At 35.4% G+C, this 16,613-nt stretch overlaps 3 protein-coding genes across 4 annotated transcripts; 2 read left to right on the forward strand and 1 right to left on the reverse strand.

Annotated features, from left to right (window-relative positions):
- The first annotated feature begins 1,504 nt into the window (after window positions 1–1,504).
- On the forward strand, window positions 1,505–5,784 carry LOC140881069 (NEDD8-conjugating enzyme Ubc12). The gene is made up of 6 exons (XM_073286071.1): window positions 1,505–1,665; window positions 3,674–3,787; window positions 4,762–4,870; window positions 5,010–5,088; window positions 5,206–5,322; window positions 5,407–5,784. Exons 2-6 carry the CDS (start codon window positions 3,679–3,681, stop codon window positions 5,542–5,544), a joined length of 552 nt encoding a protein of 183 aa, XP_073142172.1. The 5' UTR covers window positions 1,505–1,665; window positions 3,674–3,678; the 3' UTR covers window positions 5,545–5,784.
- Window positions 5,785–7,274: 1,490 nt separating this feature from the next.
- On the forward strand, window positions 7,275–13,196 carry LOC140880907 (lysophospholipid acyltransferase LPEAT1). Of its 2 annotated transcripts, XM_073285771.1 has the most exons (9): window positions 7,275–7,796; window positions 8,885–9,004; window positions 9,111–9,148; window positions 9,410–9,474; window positions 10,015–10,083; window positions 10,864–10,997; window positions 11,411–11,551; window positions 12,228–12,291; window positions 12,651–13,196. In XM_073285771.1, exons 1-9 carry the CDS (start codon window positions 7,305–7,307, stop codon window positions 12,668–12,670), a joined length of 1,143 nt encoding a protein of 380 aa, XP_073141872.1. In that variant the 5' UTR covers window positions 7,275–7,304; the 3' UTR covers window positions 12,671–13,196. The 2 variants fall into 2 exon arrangements, with proteins under 2 accessions (XP_073141872.1, XP_073141871.1); XM_073285770.1 differs by lacking the exon at window positions 12,651–13,196 and having other exon boundaries at window positions 12,228–12,609.
- A 304-nt stretch (window positions 13,197–13,500) lies between these two features.
- On the reverse strand, window positions 13,501–16,409 carry LOC140881146 (ricin B-like lectin R40G3). The gene is made up of 4 exons (XM_073286217.1): window positions 15,894–16,409; window positions 15,666–15,788; window positions 14,078–14,306; window positions 13,501–13,878 (listed from the first exon to the last, which is right to left on the reverse strand). Coding segments are annotated over exons 1-4 (810 nt in total). The 5' UTR covers window positions 16,350–16,409; the 3' UTR covers window positions 13,501–13,876.
- Between the last annotated feature and the right edge of the window lie 204 nt (window positions 16,410–16,613).

The following is a 16,613-nucleotide window of genomic DNA, read 5'->3' on the forward strand; positions in this document are numbered from 1 at the left end:
TACTACTCGACCCTAGGGACCCCAAGGAACCCTTCTAACCATGGACCAGCAGCCCACCTAGCCATGGACATGAAAAACGTGAGCATGAACACAAAAACATCAACCGAGCGCATAAGGAAGGAAATTTGAAAACTTTGCTGTCAAAAATCTGATATACTCGATGCTACACACCCACACACATACATACACTGATATAGGGTTGAAAAGAGAAGAAAATCATGCCTTAACACCGTAGATATGGATTTAACACGCGTAGGACGGAGTTCGGGACGACGGGACGACTTTGGCTTGCTTGGAACCTTCAAAAACTCGACTATGGTATAGATGGAGGCTGCTGGAACGTTGGAGGGGATGATGAGCAATAGAGGTGGCGGCTAGGCGTGTGTTCGGTAGGGTGAGAGATGAGTGTTGGGTAGATTAGGTTAGATTTTTGGTTTAATTAGAATATAGATTAGTAAAAGGTTTTATAAATATAAAATATACAATTTTAAACTTTTCTAATAAAGTAAATAATCTGATGAGTTATAAAAATTTCGAAATTAAACTTAAGGGAATTTTAAAGATAATAAAAAAATCATTAAAATGGCTTAATTTGGATAAAAATGGACTCCTAAAATTATATAAAATTAAATACTTAAAATTTTGAGATAATAAAACTCAAAATAATATTTTAGGGCTCTAAAAAGGTTCATAAAATAATTTGGCTAGAAAGTTGTCATCTCGTCCGTCCACGGTCCCGTCTACGCTATTAAATAATAAAAATACTAAAAATCATAAAAATCACTAATTATGGGTTAAATGCTTAAAAATAAATTAAATCATGCATAAATAATTCACATAATTATTTAACCCATAAATCATAAATTTAAATAATTAAATATCCTAATTATGCAGGCGGATTTATGTAATTAAAAATACCGGGTGTTACATTATCTAAGTCCTGCAGACCTGGTTTTCCGGTCTCCTGAGGCTCCTGGCCTGCCTTAATACGGCCCTGCCACTCCGGGGCATTCGTGGCCCTGCCCCCCTGGTTTACCGGGGCATAACTACTCATCCCAAAAATAGTCGGGCTAGAGTCTTACTCGCTGTCCTGACTTACAGTCCCGCCACTCTTGCTTTAATACAACCCTGTAATCCTTGACTCTGTATGTCCCTGCACCCCGGGGCATCAATTACCTTTTAAGTAAAAAAACGCTGTCAAATTATAAACGTAAAAAAATGCTATCAAGTTAAAAACGTTACCAGATTTAATTACATTTATTTTTGTTTTTATTCCATAAATATTTCATACTCAAACAACAGCTTGTTTGTTGTTTATTGTCAAAAACATAATTTCCAAAAATACTTTTCTTTAATTTTCATAATTAGTACATAAATATTTTAAAAATAAATATAAATAATTCAAGTATTTCCAATAATTGATACATTATTAGCAATCACCAATCAATGTAAAAAAGTGGTGGGCTGAGAGAAAAAAACAAAGGGCATCCGTTAATTAATAAATTATTATTTGTTCGGATTCCAAAAAATGCACAATAATACAGAACGAATAAAGAAGCTTTCCCCCAAAAGTATACTAGCTTTCAGCTTCCTTTCTCAGATTCTACCATCAATTTCGGCAATAGAGAAAGCTCTGAAACACTCGATCAACATTTGAGCGAACAGGTATAAATTTTTGGATTTTTTTTGCTTAATTTTATGCGCAGATACTCGTTTCTTTCCGTTTATACATGCTGTATACGCGTAAATTTTTCCATGTATGCGGATGATTTTGGTTATTGCCAGATCGTTCAATTTGTTAGCTCTAATTTCCTTCTTTGCTGCATACACCCCTGTTCTTCTATCATTTTTGTTTTATTTCTGCTTTATTTTGAGCTGTTTTTTGACTTGATTATTGTCATTTCTCAAATTATTTTGATTTTTTTTAAATTTCGGATAATTTGAAGTTGAGTTGATTGCATGATGATGCGATTTATTTCAGGCGAGGTACCATAATTATGGAAAAATGGCTTTTTTTAAAAAATCTTTTTGGTATAATATATTTAGTATTTCATTAAATTTGGTATGCCCGGTGAATTGGTGAGGTTTCCCCAAAATATCTTTTCCTGCAATGTGTTACCAACGTGTAATGTAACACTCCGTGTACATGTAGCATTACCCTTGCTTAAATGAGGCGAAGGTGTTTTTTAAAATAAATGGATTTTGCCGTTTTGGCTATGAGGTTGTCCGGCAAAAAAGCCACGATCTTTAAGTTTAAGGATGGTGAAGTCGGGAAAAATGCGATGCCAGTCACCATAAATTTAATTTTTAGAGTCTGACATCAGGATTCATTCATCACCGAAAAGGGAGCAAATGGTAAAGCAGACTCTCCATTTTTCCCTTACTTTCCTTCATTACTCTCTTTTGTCTTTTTCATCTGAGGTGGGCCCTTGGCAATGATGCCACGAAATGAATTTGCATGGAATAGGATTACTGTTGCATACTAGAGATGTTGGATTCGGGCAGAGGAGTTACTGGTCACTATTGGAAAACTGAAAAATTAGCTTTGTGCAAGTGTATTGAATTCTACCAGCTCTTTTATGCTAAGCTACCTCTCTACTTGTTCCAATAACTGTGGTTTTGTAATATGTTTCCATCCAACTTATCAATCATGCCGCTATCAACTTGTTCTTTAGATTGGGTTATCATTTTCTGTTTGTTTTGTGGTTTTGAGTGGATGCTTCTGCTTTGTGTTTTCGTTCTTGAGATCCAACTCATTTATCTTATTGCATCCAACAAATGTGCAATAGTTTCAATGAAGGTCTTGATGTAGAAAGTTTCTCTAATAATTTATATCCTTGGTTTCATAGTTGATCCAGGCAAGAGAGCTTAACGATAAGAAACAAATTACTGCAGAGGTCAACAAAACAGAAAAATGAAAAGCAGACTATACAAAAAAAATGGGCACCCAGTTTGAACCGATTCTTTCGTTCCTTTTCTTCACTACCTTTTTTCCTCACACACAGTCTGAAACTTGCGCAGCCAGAATGTTTCAGATACGATAGTGTGGTCTTTGGTTCATATTTTAACAAGTAGCAGCTAGAAGTATTTTCTGTTCATTTGTTTCCTCATTAAATGGTTAGATTTGTATCTGGAATTATTATATTATCTATTTTTCATGTTAAATCTGTTAGTATGAATAGACTAAATCTAAATGTAATTCGTCGAATTGTTTCTTCGCAACTGGTCCAGCCCTAATGATGGAGCCTAGACTCAGGGGTCTGTTGTGAAGTGCAAAATTACAAGTTATAATTTTGTTGGGGTCAAAACTAAATTTTGGATATGAATCTAGTAAAAACACAAAGAACTTAGTACAAAAGCAAAAATATGAAAACTTTGGAAGTTGAGGGGGTTCGAATCATTATGCCTTCTGTCCGCCCCTGGGTCCATGGTAAATCTGGGTCCCTTGTCTTTCGTTATTTCCTTCATTCAGTGCTTCTCTGCTACAACCTACATTCATGAGTTTAGTATCAGTGGCAAGTTCTCTGCTATCATCGTGGCATGGTGTCCCGTTATCATGGATCAGTTTTCCAGATAGAAATTTGTACTAAAATGGATGGTTCAACTATGCCAGTTGTTTGACAAATGGCTGTTCGATAATATGTTAAACTTTGTATCATGTGTTGTCATACAGGAAAAATGATTAAGTTATTCAAAGTAAAGGAAAAGCAAAGAGAACTTGCTGAAAATGCCAATGGAAAGCCTCCAGTTAAGAAGCAAAGTGCTGGAGAATTACGTTTGCACAAAGGTTTCTTTCTCTCTTTCAGTGATAAATTTTTGGGCTCTCCTCTTGTCTGTTTCAGGAAAAAACACAAATTTATCACCATTTATTTTAGTTTTCTTTCCAAAACTTTCTTGTAAATAAATAGATTTTGCATTTTTTTATTTATTCAGTTATCAACATTCCTCGATGCGGTAAATATTTATTGACTCGCTTGCTTTTATTTAACTCGTTATATGCTCTAGCTTGCTAGGAATTGGATATTTGGATTAGTAGTATCTAATAGTGTGGTGGGAAAGGTTATCTAACCACTTTTTATGGTCATATAATCTTGCTCTCAATTGGGATTTCCATGAGTATTTTATTCTCAAAATTCTTCAATCTTCCTCATCACAGGACCTTAAATGACAAGATGAGTCAAACATCCATTTCCAATTGTGTTTTTCTTATACACAATCATTTGAAACAGCTTTCTTATTTCGTTAAGAAGTTTCATTTTTATCCTCAGAGATCACCACCACTTAACTTATATCCAAGTCATACAAATGTTAAATGACTGCCCGAGGAGTTGGATTCTTTCCTTGATGATGTGTGGTTACATGCTATATCAGTTACACTAAGACTTTCAGATGTCCACGCAATTTGATAGCTACAACAGTTATCTCAGATGTTTTTGGAAAATTTACCCTGTGCAGCAGAAGTATCCTTGAAACTGATTTAAGTTAATCAAAGATTGAAACGTGAGATTAGAGAAATATTTTTTATTTTGTTTTGAGGATTACTATCTTCGTCCATTCTGATGATAACAAATTTTATATTGTGAGGACTTTAAATCATTAAAAGGCACTCCTTGAATTCGCAAGTCTGTTGTAAGTGATGGATGCAATGATAATAATTGTTAAAAGAAAGGTGCAACACATGTTCCTTGTTTGTCCCTTTAGCTTCTTGAACTTGTTTACCAAGTAACGTTAACTTCTTGTATTGCACCTGTGTTGATGTAGACATAAGCGAACTAAATCTGCCGAAAACATGTAGCATATCATTCCCTAATGGCAAGGATGACCTCATGAACTTTGAAGTTACCATTCGACCTGATGAAGGATATTATCTGTAAGTACTTTTCTTCAATCCAGATTTGTGTGAAAATGGGGAAGCACAAATTACAGCCATGACACTATGCATAATTTTACTCTTTTGTATGTTTTCATTACTGGTTCCATATCCACTAACAATAGTACCTTTTAACCAGGAATGGGACATTTGTTTTCTCTTTCCAAATTTCTCCCATTTATCCTCACGAAGCACCAAAGGTCAAATGCAAGACAAAGGTAGCGAAAGCCCTAGTTTTACATCTAAATTCTAATGCTATTTGATAACATGTTGTGAAATCCTGTTGTGTCTCAATAACTAGAATATACAACCAAAACTTTTCATGTTCACTTCAGGTCTATCATCCCAACATTGACTTGGAAGGTAACGTCTGCCTTAACATTCTCCGAGAAGATTGGAAACCTGTGCTAAACATAAACACCATTATCTATGGACTGTATCACCTTTTTACGGTACTTTCTTTCATTATATTAACGAAAGCTCTATTTCACGACTACATTAGAATTTTCTCTTTACTGGTTCATCTGCTTTTGCAGGAACCAAATCACGAGGATCCTCTCAATCACGACGCTGCAGCAGTACTGAGAGATAACCCGAAATTGTTTGAATCCAATGTGAGAAGGGCTATGACTGGTGGTTATGTGGGACAAACTTTCTTCGCTCGGTGCATGTAGTACATGAAAATCGCACCTACGACAAGGGCGGAGATCTGTAATCTAGTTTTTCTGCTGAAAATGTGACATTGATTCAAATTTATCTGAAATGCAGAGAGCTTCTGTAAGTCGATATGCTTTTTTAGCTTATTCACAGTGAAAGATATTGAACACTAAACCTCTGTATGACAATTGTGGACTGCTGTTGTTTCATGGTTTTGTGATTAAAAAAATTATATAAGATCACGGCTTATGGATTTAGTTCGGAAAAAGGATTTAGGCAATGTTTTAAAGAAATTGTAGAATGTATTTATAAGTTTTTCCTTAACAAAATTTCACAAAATTTAAAAAAAATTTCACGAAAAGCAGATAAATGTTTCCAATTAGGCTCTTTCAAACACTACTTTAATATTGTAATTTGAGTGATAGTAACACTACATTAAAACATAGTTTTTTCATCATCGAGATCAATAATAATTATCTTCGAATTTCAATATAAGTTATGTTTAGATGTAATAAAAATGTTTATGTATTTGAATTAATCCAGCAATTATGGATGGATTTGAGATGATTTTATCATGATTTAAAACTATCGTGTTAAAATAAATTTTTTTTATTTTAAGTGCGGAAAGTATATTTTTAAATAATGTACAGTATTAGCATCTAAACAAAAAAAATATGGGTTTTAAGTCATGCAGCTATCACCATCACCCTAAATAAAGTACTAATTTTTATTTATTTGTCTTTAAATTTAAGATGAGGAAAGTTATGTATATGCTAGGGGCCAATTAACGATGGTTTTTAAGGGTCATTCAATGTTTTAGGTTTTTGAATATTCGTGTTAGCCCCTAATTAACATTATCGTGTAATCCCATGATTAACATTACACGCCAGAAAAATCGAAGATATTTACAAATTAATTCGTTATAAAATATTTTTGAGCTTTTCGTAAAAGAATTCTCAAACACTGCCATAAATTTGCAAGACTCTTAAATAATCTTTAACTCTGAAACACTTTCACTTTCTCAAGGAATACAATTAAGATGGTGAGATGGTATCATATATTAATGGCAATCTATATTTGTAGGGAAGGTAACAATTTTAACATAGAAAGTAATAATTTTGCATTAGTTGAATGAAATCAAGTTAGAAATTCATATCTCAAAATTGACTTTGATAATATGTCTCATAAAAATTTGTTAAACATCTGAAAATATTTTCAAGAAATAACATGATGTTGATTGAGTTTTGAGGTGTTTGGTGCATCCGACTTTGCACTGTAACATAGATAAAACACATGAAATTTGTTGCGACCAGCCATATATTTTATGATGACCTGAATTTTATTATTTTTTGAGTTTCAAAGTATTTTAACCAGACACATTATTTGAATTCAATTTCTAGACCATACGAACAATCACCGACTAGACAGACGAATATTATACCATGACCCGAATTTTTCAATTTCGGTTAAGCTTTTTTTCTGGCGGGATCAGATACAATCACTTAAAATGTAACTCCCACAATTCGAGAATGGAGATGAAGGGAAGCAAATTGACAAATTCAATCAACCCATCATCGATAATGACAGTTTACCTCGCTCCGCTGACCCGAGACCCGGCAATTTACACTAAAAAAAGACCCGCACCGGGAAATCGGGTCCCACGCTCCACGCCGACATTTCTCGCACGCTATCAGATCTATATTAAAGAAGCGCAGTATAAAACAAACAACAATAATGATATCTGGCCAGTAACTACCAAATCAAAATCTTTGCTAAAATGGAGTCGGAGCTTAAAATCCTATCGCCTAAGCCCATTGAACTGCCACCGGAACCCGTGGGCGACGACCGCCCACTCCTTAAACCCGAACCAAAAATCGCGCAGCCGAACATCCTGAGCACCGAAGAGTTGGAGAAAAAGTATGCCGCATTTGCGCGGCACGATGTGTACGGGACAATGGGGATGGGGGAGCTACCCTGGACAGAGAAAATTTTGCTTGCGCTGGGCCTGGTTTTATTGCTTCCCCTGAGAGTGGTGGCTGGAACGACGATTTTGGTGATTTATTACTTGATTTGTAGGGTTTGTACGGCGTTTATGGCGCCCAACAGAGAGGATGGGCAGGAGGATTATGCCCATATGGGGGGTTGGCGAAGGGCTGTGATTATGCAGAGTGGGAGATTTTTGACGCGGTCTATGCTTTTTGTTTTTGGGTTCTATAGGATTTGTGAAAGAACAGCGGGTAATCAGGTTGATGGGCAGTTAAACCATGAGGTAGTCGTTTCGTGCTGTTCAGTGATTTGGCTTTCCTTGGCGGATAAAAGATGAGGATACGTAGGAAATTTCTTTTTGTTGTTGGACTTGGGTTGCATTAGAAACATTAGAGCCGGCTTGTTTCATTATGTGTTTTGTTCTTCATGATTGGTTAATTCTGTTTTATGATTTACATTATTAATATGAACTGTTTGTTCTTATTAATATGAACTGTTGTTACGTGTTAATGTCAACAGTTTGTTTGATATTTCGGGATCAGAGCATTTGCAAACATTTATGTGTGTGAACAAGCATGTTTGGCCGTGTACCTGAGAATGCAGTGTCTTTATTTCTCGGATACATGATTATCCATAATAGGTTAAATTTGCATTGCATGACCCCTATTTGGCACGGAATGAATCTGGTTTAGTCGTATTGAATCAGTTTGTAATATTCATGTTGCAAGCAATGAAAATCATTGAGCAGCAAAACCTAATCAACTTTTGTACTCACAGAGGCTTGCGTATCATGTTTTTGGAATGGAGAATTACACGGAGGTTATTGAATCATTGTTCATCCCATCTCATACCCACCAGAATGATTTTTTGTGTTGGTTTTTGGTTTGGAGGAAATTTCATTTTTGTACCTTAAACTGTCAATATACAGTAAGACTGTGAGAGTTGGAATGTCGGTGTATAACCTTGAAGAGGGTCTGATGTGCTAATGTTTTGGTATTTAATGTTGAAAAGGGTTGATATGACTAATGTTTTGGTTGATAGGATCATTCTAACACAAGTGTACGATACAGACGACAATTTGATTAACATTTCATAACTTACCTTTCTGGTGATCATACCGTTTTTAGGAATAAATAACCTTCCATGAAGGACAAACACGTGTCAGTATCAGTTGTCCTGATAAATAAAAATTCTTATTATATCACTTTTTTTTTATGTCTTGTTGGTTCGAGAACTTTTGGTGGTTTTATATTTGCCATTGTTAATGTTCGATGGAAGATATTATTCACAAGGACTTGGAGAATATTTGACTTTTGTGTGTCTTTTTAAAAGTGTACTGACATATGTCTCATGATTCTTCTTACCTTTCAGACGGTAACTACGGATCAAAAGGATGAGTTTGAAAGGCCTGGGGCCATCGTATCAAATCATGTATCTTATGTTGATATTCTATTCCACATGTCTTCCTCTTTCCCAAGCTTCGTTGCAAAGGTATGTAAAGTTCTTCACGGTGGTTTGAGCATTAATCTGTGACATAATTTGGCTGAATCCTTCATTTTCTCACCTTTTCTTGGTGTTCTTAATTGTGTAACTGAAGAGGTCCGTGGCCAAACTTCCTCTCGTTGGTCTTATCAGGTTGGCCCACTCGATCTTTAGCTATTATGCGATTGAAATATCATGGATGAATCCTTTCATCTGCGGTATATTTGATTGCATTTATTGGTAAAGTAAAACTGAAAGTTTGTGTTAGCTGTTTACTTTTGGATTTGAAAGACACTAGCATATTAAAAATAATTGCCCCATGATGTTTTTTTTTTTTTCTGATCATGCATTTCACATCAGCATTATGCAACAGATGCTTCATTCTTTTATTATTTTTTCTATTTTCTATTACAGCAAGTGTCTTGGTTGTGTCTATGTTCAGAGAGAGTTGAAATCATCAGACTTCAAGGGTGTCTCAGGTATTCTTCTCAGTTTGATTCTGAACATTTTATTTATGCCACAAAGTCGATGTTTGAAAAGGAGTGCATGAAGTTCAAAGCAAAATTTATTGGCTGTATCAATTAATATTGATTTTGGGACAATCAAACTAATGTGAAGAGAAAGAAAAAGTTATCTGGTGACATTAGACTGCTGTTATCTTCCATTAGATTTCTCTTACTGGCATCAATTAGTGAACATTTTTAACATTCGAGGACCAGATTTATAAGACCAATCACTACCAACCGATGGAATGCATCCTAAAGATGAAGTTATTCAGAATCGACAAAATACTAAATGCTTATCCCATTTTTAGCATGGGCATGTTTCCCATGAAACTCTAAATTTTGCAGTATATAGCAGAAACACAGTTTATCAGTATAAGAAATCCATTCACCATATAAAGAATTCTTTTCTTATAACCCCATGTATTTTTAGTTGGCTTATATTTTCCCCCTAATTTCTGGACTTCTTGCAGTCAACTGTTTTTTTTCTCATTTTTAGACGATTATTGTTTGCAGCTGTTGTAAATGAAAGAATTCGGGAAGCTCATCAGAATGAGTTTGCTCCAAAGTTTATGCTTTTTCCAGGTTCTGTTTTGATGCTGTTGCCAGCCTCTGTTTTTAATGTATTCCCGTGAGATGACTGTCCTCTAACTGATCTATTGTCTATCCACCTGCTATATTCTTATCTAATAATTACATGGGTATTAAGACTATCTTTGGGTCGATGCCTTTGGCTCTGAAAATCTGTGAATCTTGAAAAACCACTTTTGGTGATTTTTCTTTTTGTCTCTTTTTTGGTGAATTTTAAATGCCTCAAGTATGGTCGTAAAATCTATTATCCTATTTGCTCGGAAGAGGAATCCCAAATTATCTGTTATTATTGTTGCGAAGCATGGATGATTGATTGGGCATCAGATTTTAATCCTCGTTGCCTATGTCCACCAATCCCTACTAAGCTTATCCGAAATAGTTTTATCGACGCTCTTAAAGCATTTTTGTTGCAAAAAAAAACCAACAGAGAAAATTTCTTGTAAGACAATTAGATCTAGATTCCTTAAATTTTATGTTACTTGCACAATCATGTACAAAAATTTTATTTTGATGCTGTGCATTTGAAATTAGTTGTCAAGTTTTGTTTGGCATATTTAAGTCGTATTGCAATTTTATACTTTATGATTCTCTATATTCTACCGACTTGAAGGAAGAAAGTTTTTGATATTGCGTTTGGGATTAACTATATTCATTCAATCATGAACTTTTTATGGAACCCACATATCTATGTGAAGCCAGAAAGTTGATGTATATATCTGTATTGTTTATGCATTCTATAGATGTCTAATTGTCATTTATTTTGGTCTTTAACAGAAGGCACAACTACAAATGGAGATTACATCCTTCCATTTAAATCTGGTGCATTTTTGGCAAAAGCTCCTGTACTTCCTGTTATATTAAGATATCCCTATCAGAGATTTAGTCCTGCATGGGACAGTATTTCAGGGGTGCGTTGTTCTGTCTTGGATTTTTTGTTTTTATTTATTTACCTGGATTTATATTGGTGCCAGTGTGTCCTTGTTGCAAATATTTTGAGTTAGAAAGTGGTTTTACTTTCTTCTCACGTTTTAGTTGGTTGACTTGCACTGCATCTAAATTTTACTGGGGAAGTAATACAGATTGAATTTTGATTTATTTAAACGTTCTTTGGCTCACCGTTAATTACAGAAATTGCATGGAAGGAGATTTCTGTTCAGATAGGAATAGAATGAAAAAACCTAAAGATAGGAACTTTGTTTCTCGAGTTTGATTGTTATGCTTGATTTGTCACGGCAGTTTGTATGTAATTTAGGACCACCTTATGTTAGCTCAGTCAATTCTATGACGCTCACAAATGCTGATTCAAAATAACCTCATGCAGGTTCGCCACTTAATTTATCTTCTCTGTCAGTTTGTAAATTACATTGACGTGACGAAATTACCTGTTTATTGCCCCTCGGAACAAGAAAAGGAAGATCCTAAGCTTTATGCCGAGAATGTTCGAAAGCTAATGGCTCACGAGGTACTTGTATTTCAATTTCTGCTTTTTTTTAGCTATCATTATAAAATTTTTTCTAAATTTATTGATTTCCTCCGCCCTCACCTCCCTCGAGATAACTTTGTTGCAATTGATTTTCTCTATCCAAAAAGTCTTATCTTTTTTCGTTAGTGGTGTAAATATTGAAATGTTAATGCTGGCTATCAATTTCTTTCTGCGTATATTGTGCATAGATGACTGTCTCTACTCTCTAAACTTATGAAAAACATTTTTTATTTGATGCTGGCAAAACTATATCAATCGATCTGAACTCGGCTTTTTCCGACTTTTGGCTATTAGTGTCGATACAAATTAAAAATTGGCTCATCAAATTGAATTTGAAGTATGGATTTGGATGAATGAAATTCGGATTACTTTAGTAATTACGGATTTAAAATCTGCCGTGGGCCCGTGGTGATTAAAAAAACTTATATTGTAGTTACTTGTTAGCGAATTTCAAATCCATGAATTTGAAATTATCCAAACAAGTTTAGTTGATTGCAAATAAAGATTTAGAGCTATCCACCCTCAAATCTTTTGATCCAAATACTGTAGAAAGAAATAAGAAGGGGGAAAGATGGGGAAACCACCATATGACTGGTGCTAAGTTACTAGAGGCAAAATATCTCATTTGATGTTGTTCTACATCGTTGTGATGCAGGGTAATTTGATTCTTTCAGATATTGGTCTGGCAGAGAAACGCACTTATCATGCTGCTCTAAATGGTAATATTAGCATGCCTACTGTTTTGCATCAGAAAGACGATTGATAATTTCATGGCCTGGCTCTCAAAAGTTATGTAGTCCATCTTGGTCTTGGATCCCTATTATGCACGGTGCACCATTTAAAATATAGGAACCATATGGGTGGTTTTGCACCCCTGGAAACAAGAACATTTTACTGTCCTATAATACTGTAAATTATATTTAATAATGGGCAGTCGTCAATAACCCTTTATTTATCTTATCTGTATGATTTGGTATTCGGAATCAAGAATTGTGCTTACTATCTTTTTCTGCATGCTCGGTTTAGAATCCATTCACATGGTTGGTTAATCTGAGAGATCTCTTTGGTGTTCCTGCAGGTTTGTTTTGTCAACAATAATCCGGGTTTGCAATATATATTCTTTGTATATATCTAATGGTCCGACAAACACACACACGCATACGTGAAAACACACCCCAAAAAACATGGCATGAATTAAATGCAGATAAATATGGTGGAAGAGATCATTGAGATTGACTTTTTAGTTCTGAATGATCTGTCCCGGTACCGCTGCAGCTTTGATGGGATATTTTTTTAGACGTAGTATGCGGTTTAGTTTAACAGGTCCCGGAAGCTGACATATAAAGGACAATGGTGGATCTATATCGTTTCATTGAATCTGAATGCCGAGAGTACTAATTTTTAGGCCAGATTTTCTTTATAGATAATTGACTGACGCTGTTGCATAATCTTACAATTTTATTCTTGCTACATGAAGAGTCAGTTTTAGCATGATTGGAGGATACTAAACGCCCTTGTTTTTTGCTCTTTCGAAGAAAAGAGCTGTAGCGTAAGAGATACTCGTGAAATGACATTGGAGCCTTCAGATTGGAGGAGATGATTAAATTTAGCTTTCTTTCTTTTATATTTGAATAGATAGCCTACCCACAATCATTTATGATTTTTCAATGTCATTTTTTACGTGTATTGGGATTTTCGGGACTTCACATCATCCCAAGCCGAATGATATTCGTCTCAATTTCGTGTAATATATAGGGCAAGGTTATCGTTGATCGGCAAGTAGCTTACATTTTCCGGTGCATTTAAGGTTATAATTCATCACGTAATACGTCAATTTGAACTGAAGTTGTAAGTTACATCTCGTATTTAATAATTGTTGACGAGTTAAAAGTAGTGTCCTTGAGTTGCATTACGAATAGTTTATCATGTAAACGAAAATCTACATCACACCCACAATACATACATTATGCATAATAATATAACAACATTCCCATTTATGCATCTCATAAAAGTCGCGCATCAGGAACGCGATATACAATACATAAATACATTAATGTTTCATACATAAATATATATGCACGAAAACAAGCGCCAAGCTCACTCACAGCTTATTACAAACAAGTACCAAGGATCAAGCATAGAATTTCAGGCACTGAAGCCGCACTAAAACCGGTTGAAGATACATCGGTTATTATTGACAACACAAGACACTACATAACATAACTGCCACCTCCACCAGATGCTGGAATATCATCGTAGAAGTAGAAGCAAGCGGACACGATAATAACAGTGCACTGGCATTGATCCTAGAAAACACAGAAACGAGTTTGAATCACGAAGAATCAAAAAGGCGAGGAAGAAAGCATATGTGAGATGTTGGAGATGCCAGATTTCTCATACTGGATCAACACGTTTAAAAAAAAAATCATTTTGATCATATTAAAGAAATTCATATGAATGGATTGTTTGATTTTGATGTGTGGTGGTGGAGAGATGATTACTTACAGTGGGAAGCGATCTTCCACCTTTGATTGTCACCCTTTTTCCATTCCCAAAGAACAATTGTGGTGCCATCATGAACACCGCCATGATTTGCATCGCCATTGAAGGCATCTACATTGAGCTTAATGTTGTTAACCATCCTTATTGTTCGGTAGCCGTCCCCTAAGTCTTTGCTTTCAGTCCACAAAATGGATTCATCAACGGTATCAGGATTGTAAGGGGTTAACTGGACCTGGCAGATGATAAATCAAACCAAAAGATTAAAGCAATTAATGGCATATTTCATTCTCATTTTTGTCCAGTTTTCAAAATATGTAATTGCCCATTTCTTCCCAGGAAAAGGCTTCCTTGTAACAGGAAACTTCATCTACCTGGCGCAACCAAAAACGATGAGTTCCACATATTTAAGAATTAAGATGCAGCGAACCAAAAACGACTCGCTTACTTGACCCTCTACACAGCTAAAATCTCAATTCTCAAATCTTAAAAGAAACAAGCACATACAGATTTTTATTTCGCCAGGACAAATGAATAAAACACATGTATTTAATCTTCCTAATATTCGACATCTAGAAGGACTTGAGGATATATGAAGAACGCGATGAGCCAGACCGATAAAAACGAAACCTTTGATCAATTAATTAAGAAGGTGATTGCTGCTCAGCAGACAATATGTGTCCTACAATATTTTGAGCTCCCTTACTATGTGTCGAATAAACACTAATGTCGTGTACAAACTACAAACACCCATAAATTATTAATTTGTAAAGTAATATTCTTTGTATGGCACATTTAAAAATAAACGAAAATGACAAAATAATGAAATATCAGCTGGATAAACTTGAATAATCGACAAAAAAATATCAATCAAGATTTTAAGTAAATTAATGCATCATCAACTTCACCCACTGTTGGCAAGAGATTTTAACTGGTAATCGGAAAAAAATAATGGTAACATTAATTAGGGAGTGTTTGCAAAATTATGCTTTTACAAAAGTGATTAATTTATAGATTATAAAAAAATTAAGAAAAATCAAAAGTTGGTAGTGTTTGAAAACAAATGTGAAAATTTAAATATCAAATTAGTGTTTGATAAATAAGTTATTAGAATGATTTTAATCAATGACCTTCTTATTAGAATCACTTTTAAATAATCGTAATCACCGCCGCATGACTAGCTTTTGGATTTCAATTAAGTTAAACATAAGCTAACACCATGGCCCAGTTTGGTTTCAAAAGTCGGGCCGAAAAAGCACTTTTTTAAGTGTTTTTCAGTTAACAAGGTGTTTGGTTTACAAAAAAATGCTTAAATAAACATTTTTTAAAGTCAAAATTAAAACTTTTTTAAAAACAAAAAATTGTAGCTTTTAAAAGCACTTATTTTAAAAAATCTCTACAAAATCCAAACGAGTTCATATCTAGGTTTAAAAAACAAACAAAAATGTTTTTTTTAAGTCAAAAGCTGATAATCACTTATTTTTATAGTGATTGTAAACACTTCCTTGTAATGAATCATATACAGTAAAGTAGAAATTATTTACGCACAAAAGATTATCTGTAAATAATCGGAAAAGTGAAAATTTGAACATACTGGATGGGTAGCACCAATAGCGTGCTTCATCGCCTGTCCAGTGGCTTTGTTGATCAAAGCAAAGCTGGGGAATCCTTCTTCATCTTTCACTTTAGTACTGTACTTCTCCTCTTTGATCCAGTGCTGCAAATATCAATACAGTTTACCACAATCACAGCCTGAAATCACAGATGTACACTCGCAGAATAATCAAATTTTTTTTAATAATAATAAAATAAATAAATGCACCTGATGAGGGTCAGATGGATCGGAAGGAGCGAGAATAACTTTTCCATCACGAATGGTCAAAGCGAAGTTAGTCTCCGCCTTGCTATACAGCTTAACAGAGGGTTTTCCAGCGATCCCGCCACCCCCGTGGTGGGGGGTTTCGTGGTGATCCGACGACGGGAAGTGGGGCTTATGAGGGTGGTGTTGGTGCCGATCATCCGCAGACGCGTAGGGCGGTGGATCGTAGTCATTGGAAAACTGTGGAGGCGGAGGACGGTAAGAATCCTGCCCACCGACGTGCGAGGTGTGATGGACTTCGGACGGCTGATTGTACCGCGGCGGCGGCTCGTTGAGACCGTAAAAGGGAGGAGGTGGCTGGTCCCCGTAGAATGGAGGCGGCGGGTAGTCTTGCTGTTCTTCCTCTCTCCGGTGACGGCCGTGCTGCGGCTCGTGGTGGCGTCCGTGGGGGAAATCCATTTGATAATCTAATGCGTAGATGAAAAGCAAAATTATGTAGTAGTATGGTTTACTGGAGAAAGGGGATTGGCGAGCATTTATGGATAATTGGAGGTGACGATTGGCGACACGCGCCGCACTGCGAGTGGCGGAGACTGTACAGATCAGTCAATAATTTTGCTGGGAAACGTGTTACAATAGAAATGCGCCATCTGTCATGACACGCTTTCTTTATATACAAGTCAATAGTGTTGAGTGGTGCTATTTTCTCTTAATTAATTAACC

This window comes from Henckelia pumila, chromosome 2 (genome assembly GCF_033568475.1).
Source record: "Henckelia pumila isolate YLH828 chromosome 2, ASM3356847v2, whole genome shotgun sequence".
Taxonomy (NCBI): Eukaryota; Viridiplantae; Streptophyta; class Magnoliopsida; order Lamiales; family Gesneriaceae; genus Henckelia; species Henckelia pumila.

Coding starts and splice junctions, on each gene's coding strand:
- LOC140880907 (XM_073285770.1), top strand. CDS start 7,305: ATGGAGTCGGAGCTTAAAATCCTATCGCCTAAGCCCATTGAACTGCCA. Junction 7,797..8,884: donor ATGGGCAGTTAAACCATGAG/GTAGTCGTTTCG, acceptor CTTACCTTTCAG/ACGGTAACTACGGATCAAAA. Junction 9,005..9,110: donor TCCCAAGCTTCGTTGCAAAG/GTATGTAAAGTT, acceptor GTGTAACTGAAG/AGGTCCGTGGCCAAACTTCC.
- LOC140881146 (XM_073286217.1), bottom strand. CDS start 16,349: ATGGATTTCCCCCACGGACGCCACCACGAGCCGCAGCACGGCCGTCAC. Junction 15,789..15,893: donor ATCCATCTGACCCTCATCAG/GTGCATTTATTT, acceptor TGATATTTGCAG/CACTGGATCAAAGAGGAGAA. Junction 14,307..15,665: donor CTATTGGTGCTACCCATCCA/GTATGTTCAAAT, acceptor ATCATCTGCCAG/GTCCAGTTAACCCCTTACAA.
- LOC140881069 (XM_073286071.1), top strand. CDS start 3,679: ATGATTAAGTTATTCAAAGTAAAGGAAAAGCAAAGAGAACTTGCTGAA. Junction 3,788..4,761: donor AGAATTACGTTTGCACAAAG/GTTTCTTTCTCT, acceptor GTGTTGATGTAG/ACATAAGCGAACTAAATCTG. Junction 5,323..5,406: donor GACTGTATCACCTTTTTACG/GTACTTTCTTTC, acceptor CTGCTTTTGCAG/GAACCAAATCACGAGGATCC.